At 42.9% G+C, this 6,312-nt stretch overlaps 1 protein-coding gene across 2 annotated transcripts; it reads left to right on the top strand.

Moving 5' to 3' along the window:
• Positions 1–496: 496 nt before the first annotated feature.
• LOC127590272 (ADP-ribosylation factor-like protein 4D) lies at positions 497–4,965 on the top strand. 2 transcript variants are annotated; one of them, XM_052049801.1, is made up of 3 exons: positions 497–683; positions 1,671–2,255; positions 4,137–4,965. In XM_052049801.1, the coding sequence occupies exons 2-3, from the start codon at positions 1,812–1,814 to the stop codon at positions 4,299–4,301; spliced, it is 609 nt and encodes a 202-aa protein (XP_051905761.1). In that variant the 5' UTR covers positions 497–683; positions 1,671–1,811; the 3' UTR covers positions 4,302–4,965. The 2 variants fall into 2 exon arrangements, with proteins under 2 accessions (XP_051905761.1, XP_051905762.1); XM_052049802.1 differs by having other exon boundaries at positions 497–679.
• The last annotated feature ends 1,347 nt before the right edge of the window (positions 4,966–6,312 follow it).

A 6,312-nucleotide genomic window follows, 5' to 3' on the forward strand; every position in this document is an offset into this window, starting at 1 on the left:
AGCAAAAACTGGTGACTAGTTCCGGGTTGAGCGCGACTTTCGCCTTAACCCACATGCATTAACCCACAGATTGCTCGAAATGTACTCAAGTACAATGATGAGGAATTTTGTACGTCATAGCTTCCCACCACTGTCAATAATTAGTAATATATTTTTTCTTTTCATAAAAATGCTATTTACTTTCAGCGGTAGAGACTTCAAGACCTGACTCTGCACTTTCTTTTAGATACGACAGATGGTGCTATTGTTTAGCTTTTTTTCCATGTCGAAATGCGCTTCTGCTGTTTAAAAAAGTGTTTCTCTTTAAACCCTGCCTGTGGCAAATGGCTCGCATACCACGACACGAAGATACATAAGGGGGACTATGCAACAAAGGCTCGTGTTATTTCGACCTGTCTTGAGCTGTGTAACGTTTGATTTTTTTTTTATCCTTTGTCGGACACCGTGCACACGTGACGTCAGAAGCCGGCGGGGGCGGGGTTTTGTTCCACTGCTGCCGCTTCTCACTTCATTTCGTCTCGTTTACTTTCTCAACCACGCGTCAGCAGGAGGTCGAGTGGAAGACGGCTGCTCTCTTGAAACGCTGGAGTTATATTTGTCATTATTAACAGAGGACTGAGGTATTTATTCCTGAAGAGTCCTGCAGCAACATATCGCAATATATCGTGTGCAAATACAAGTAGGTGAGTAGCGTTTCTTTTATCCACGAAACCTGCAAGTTATTTATACTTGAAATATCCATTTGATCACCGGCGTTACACCGGTATATTTAATATTGGAAAACCTGTTTGAATCGACATTTCTTCCAACAGTTGTCTTTTAAATTTTAACTTCAAATGTAGCTTTTCCCTCCCCAGAATGTAGCTTTTCCCTCCCCAGCGGCTTGCTTTGCACGTTACAACCACAACGCACATTTTTATCAAAGTGAAGTACTTGCCACTTACAACGTTTCCTTTTTTTGTATTAGCCGGTATATTAAGACGCAATTGGGCGAGTAGCGTTTATTGGTTTTGCAACCCCCACAAAGAGGTCAGTGTCATTTAATCGGCATTTGTTTAAGGACAAGGCAAAAACTAGGCTTAGAGGTTGGCCGTTTGGGACTGGCCGTTGGGACGTTTCTGAGATTTCTCATTGGAGTAAGTAGCTTTTCAACGGCAGACCAAATAGATGGTGTTTTTCTTTTTAGCAGTTTGCAACCAAGTCATGAACGGATCACTGTTGACGGTCAACGCGCTATGTCTGGGAATCATTGGAAAATGCACGCCTCCAAACAGTGTTTTTTTTGGTTTGCTTTGAAAGGATAGAGCAAGCTTCGATGTGTTTTATGTGGGTAAAGGGATGGATACCACAGAAAGTGTTCGGATCAAAAGCGGTTTTCTGACGTGAGTACATGAAAGTAACAAGCAGCCTTTGAAGATCTCCACGCCCCCATGGATCAATAACCAACGAAACGTGATGACAATTTATAGTACAGTATATGCAGGGGGGGGTCATTTTCGGCGATGACGTCCTCACTTTGCATATTTTAACATACTTTCGGCACTACAGTAATACCCCATTAAATTTTTTGCCATGGTGCATATGTAGATAAATTTGACAAATCTGTAATTGGTCAGCACCGTTATTTATAAGCTGATTCATGTTTTCCTTCCCACTCTTTTCTCTTTCAGCCCTTCGAGTGACTGAAGTTACCGCAGTCTGCTGTCTCCAGCCACACAGCCCTTTCTATCCCTTCACTTTTACCCTCCCACGGAAAGCCGGACAGGAGTGGAAATAGCAGGGTGGATTTTTCCAGTCGTCTGGACACAAACATGGGCAACCAGTTTACAGACATTGCTCCCAACACCACTATCCTCCCCAACCTCCAGTCCTTGCACATTGTTGTGATTGGTTTGGACAATGCAGGGAAAACCTCGCTCCTCTACAGACTCAAACTGCGGGAATTTGTCGAGGCCATCCCGACCAAAGGATTCAACATGGAACGCATTAAAGTGCCCATGGGGAATTCCAAAGTCAACACATCAACTTTCCAGGTGTGGGATGTTGGTGGTCAGGAGAAATTGAGACCGCTCTGGAAATCGTACACTCGAAGGACTGACGGCCTCGTGTTTGTGGTGGATGCAGCCGAGGCCGAGCGAATGGAGGAAGCGAAGATGGAGCTTCACAGGATCAGTCGGTCTGCTGAGAATCTAGGGGTGCCAGTCCTGGTTCTGGCGAACAAACAGGACCTGGAATCAGCCATGTCAGCTTCAGAGGTAATCCATTTTTATCCTGTACGTTTCTTCATTGTGTTACGATTGCGATGATTGACAGGGCCATAATCATAAAGCAATGCTGTTGCTGTGTGTTTACGCCACACGTATGGATATGCAAGCAAAAATGGTTCCGTTTATCATGATGGGAATGACCTGCATGGAGTTAAGCAGTTCCATTTTAGAGGACAACATTTACTGTTGTTTTAATATTAGCATATATTGTAGTTGACCGCGTGTGATTTATAGCTTCGGCAATTATCACGAAGTAGAAGTTTTGAACCACTTAATGAGAAATTTAAAATAAGGGATTTTTTTCAGGTAGTCAAGTCATACAAAAAAAACTTGGTGGCTCATGTTGCCAAATGAGTTTTCGCCATTGTTCAGGCAAACAGTCTCTTAATGAAACTTCAAAAGACGTAATTACAGCCCTGTTTTAGGATTTTGCCATGTAAACGATCAAACTTAAACCGTAAAGCACGGGTTCGCAGAGGCTATTTCTTTTCCTCTTTTTTCTTGAAAGAAGTTCTTTTTTTCCACACTTGAAAACTGTTCCTCGTTGTCCTATTAAAATGTTTCAGGCACACTCTGGATAAACTATGTCAGGAATCCAGAATGACAACATTGTCCTCTTAGCAGCCCTTTTGAAACAACCGGTTTTGGGGTGTGGTTTTATCTCCTGCAACTGATCCCCCCCTCCCATATGCAGCACATTGATTCAGCCCTGGCTGCAGAGCGCAACTCGAGGTGTGGTTCCATGTGGGGTAGGCTGAAACATTGGACCACACGATTCTCGACCTTAAACCACCTTGTTTGTTTTTTCTTTCATATTTCCAAGCCGACTTTGATGATTCCCCCCCCCCACCCCCCCCCCCCCCCCCCCGTCTTGACTACAGTCTTTGCTGGGGGACATCCAGCACTACACCCCTCCCACTCATTTCAACGTGGAGGACGTCTTTCGACCATCACTTTGGTGGAGCCCACTGGTCTAGACCGGGGGGTCACCGACCTTTTTGAAACCTGAGAGCTCCTTCTGGGCTACCGATTCATGCGTAGGGCTACAAGTTTGATAGTATGCACTTTTGAAAAAAATGTGCTCAAACCACCTTGATTTCTAGATGATTGTGAGGAAAGTTAGAGAAATGTGCCCTACACCCCCGCACACCAGTGTCAGTTTCAACATGGCGCAGTTGAATGTGTTTGGTGTACGTAGACGGAGAGAAACTAAAGCGCTGAATTTTGTCCCAGGTCTCTTTAGCGCTGAATTCATTCCTTGGTTTAAAAACAAAGAATAAAAGCAGCAAAATTATATTTTGTGTTTGAGGTCATAATTTTAATCTCATTTGTTTTACAGACTTTCAGTCTTTCGGAGTTTAAAAAGAGCTGAAAAATCCACATATGTGGTTTGGTGTGAATAGATATTTTTTAAACAAATGTGTGGATGATTTTTTTATTTTTTTAGGGGGGGTATTCAAAAAACAGGCTACATGTAGACAAGGCCTGAAACTAAGAAGAAAACGCAAGTACGAAGCAAGCCCAAAACACATTGAAAGAACAGATTTATATTTTCTCTATAGGAGTGGCATTTCATCACCAGGCCGCCAAATTACACATGCAGCCGACAGACACATCACAAGCACAAATTTGCTCAGACACCTTTTTGCTAACTGGAATCTCACAAAATGCTGGTTTTGTTCATGCAATTCAGTTCATATCTCATATCTGCTTTGTAAGAAAATTGAAATATTTTTTAAAAAGTATCGTGAGGAACGTATGGAAGAAAAAACACTGCTCTCGATGAGCGGTATCATCTGAGGATTGGTCGTTGTGATGACAAGTGACTTACCAGCAAACATGTGGCTATGTTGCGTTTTCTCCTCTCAGGTGGAGAAAGCCCTGTCGCTCCATGAACTGAGCTCTGCGACACTACACCACACACAAGGCTGCTCAGCGGTGGATGGTCAGGGCCTGCAGCTGGGCCTGGAGAAACTCTACGAGATGATCCTGAAGCGGAAGAAGGCACTTCGACAGAGCAAGAAGAAGAGATGAGAAAGCTTTTTGCTCTTGATGGCGTTCGTGTTGATGGGAATGACAGCGGAAATAATGGAATAAATTAGGAGAAATGCAGTCCCATTTGTTGAACAGGGACGGACGGCGTCAAGGAGGACTGCCCAATACCCGCAGAGGATGGGTACCGTTCTATGGGGACAGACAAATTTGAATCCGTGCAATATATGATGAACACTCACTGACGGTCTCACACCAGTATTGAAGGAATTGTTACACTTTTTTTTCTAAACCCAGTAGTTTTTGGGTCATTTTGTTCACTTTATTATTTATGTTGCATGCGGTCACCTAGAACATATTTGGGACTATTTTGAAGGAGGGAAAAAACACCGTTGAGGAAATGCTACTCTTTGTTAGAAACTTTAAACTGGGTCAGTATTTGCAATGTTGGTTGGCATCCGTCACCAAAAAAAAGGAAGATTGCCTTACTGAGGCGACGGAACATGCGGATGAGGACTGACCAGATCTTGCACGTGAAGCTGTGTTCCTCCTCCCACTCGCCTAACCCCCCCACACCCACTTGACCAAAATTCTCAGTTAGGTGTTTTTCAGGATTGGTTTAGTTTCTTTGCTAAAATACTACCAACAACTTGTTTTTATATCTTGTTTTGTACAATGTTGAAAAGTTAATAAATTATTGATTGCATTTGGTATTATCTGTCGAGTTCGTTTCATTACTCGACCTTGATTGTTTTGTGTAATTTAGTTATATGAAGCAACACACTTCCTAAAAGCATGTGCGGTTATTGGGAGCATGATTTCGATACGAATGGTGAGAGTTCGCGTTGAAGTCGACTTGTCCCCTGATGACATTTTTGTATATTTTCAGTACAGTACTCGATCAAAAAAAATTATCACAGCAGGAGGGAATGCTTTGCAATTTATTTTCCCCATCAATGAACAGCTCATATAATGTACTAGCTGGTTCGCCGCCCTCCGGGCGGCTCATCAGCTAGTTCCTGCGGAAGGCTGGTAAGGTGGGCCTTCGGCCCACAAAAGTGTTGTTGCTTGGTTCAACTTTTTGTTCATCTTCATTGCTTATCGCGAAAATAAAGAGATGTTTAGCTCTACTAAATAACAATTTCATTGCAATGCTTGTGGGTAGACAACATTTTTTCGCTAAGATGCCTGCGCGATCGTAGTGAGCCACTGCCTGAGCAGCGCGGTGAAGTAGGTACGTTTTGAAAAGGGACAGACGGAAGGACAGACCGCGTGCGGGACGACGCGCAATATATATATAGATGAGGAACATAATGTTTGAACTTCCAACATTAATGCTGGCGACGTGAAAGCTTGGGATGTGTGATAGTATTTAAAGTGAGAGGTAAAGTTACTTGACGCACACGATAATTTTTAAAACCTTAGGAATTTCTGTCTGCGACCGACCCCACAGATTGAAAGTGAGGCATATGTAAGCTTTTGTTAAATTGTTAATTCTCATTTTATATTTAAGCATGAATCCATCCCAAAACCTACGAACCACTCAACTTACACGTATGACAGTTTTGGTCGTATTTTGTGTGGTAGTGTGTTCCGGTTTGGTCCCACCATCAATCTCAAAACAGTGAGATTTGAGATTTGAGCTTACAAATTTGAAGATGAGCAGACACATTAATTGTATGCGCTGATGGTTGGCAAGTGTTTCCAGACAATATGGCAGGCTCCCGCCGTGTTGTATGATGGCAACATCAGCAAACTGGACTTGCTTTGGGAAATACTTCCTGCCGTCTTGGGACACCACTTTTTCCACGGAAACAAACGATTTGAGACTAGTCTGCTTTTCTCTCACATGAGGGTCGTACATATTGAATGAAATTGTTGTCTTAACCAATTTCAGTCTCTGTTATTGGGACAAATGAATTCTGAATACACCACCTTACAAGACAGAAGCTTAAGAGACAGTTGAGACAAAAACTTCATGTGTGTGTACCTGAACTAATAACATTGTCAGCCCTGACTTGTTTTGGGACCTATTTTTGGGAGAAGTCCATGC

Source organism: Hippocampus zosterae, chromosome 17 (assembly GCF_025434085.1).
Source record: "Hippocampus zosterae strain Florida chromosome 17, ASM2543408v3, whole genome shotgun sequence".
Lineage (NCBI taxonomy): Eukaryota > Metazoa > Chordata > Actinopteri > Syngnathiformes > Syngnathidae > Hippocampus > Hippocampus zosterae.

What these genes read in the sequence shown, in the direction of transcription:
- LOC127590272 (XM_052049801.1), top strand. Translation starts at nt 1,812, where the DNA reads ATGGGCAACCAGTTTACAGACATTGCTCCCAACACCACTATCCTCCCC. An exon ending in CAGCCATGTCAGCTTCAGAG is followed by an intron (nt 2,256 to 4,136) that starts GTAATCCATTTT and finishes TTCTCCTCTCAG; the next exon opens with GTGGAGAAAGCCCTGTCGCT.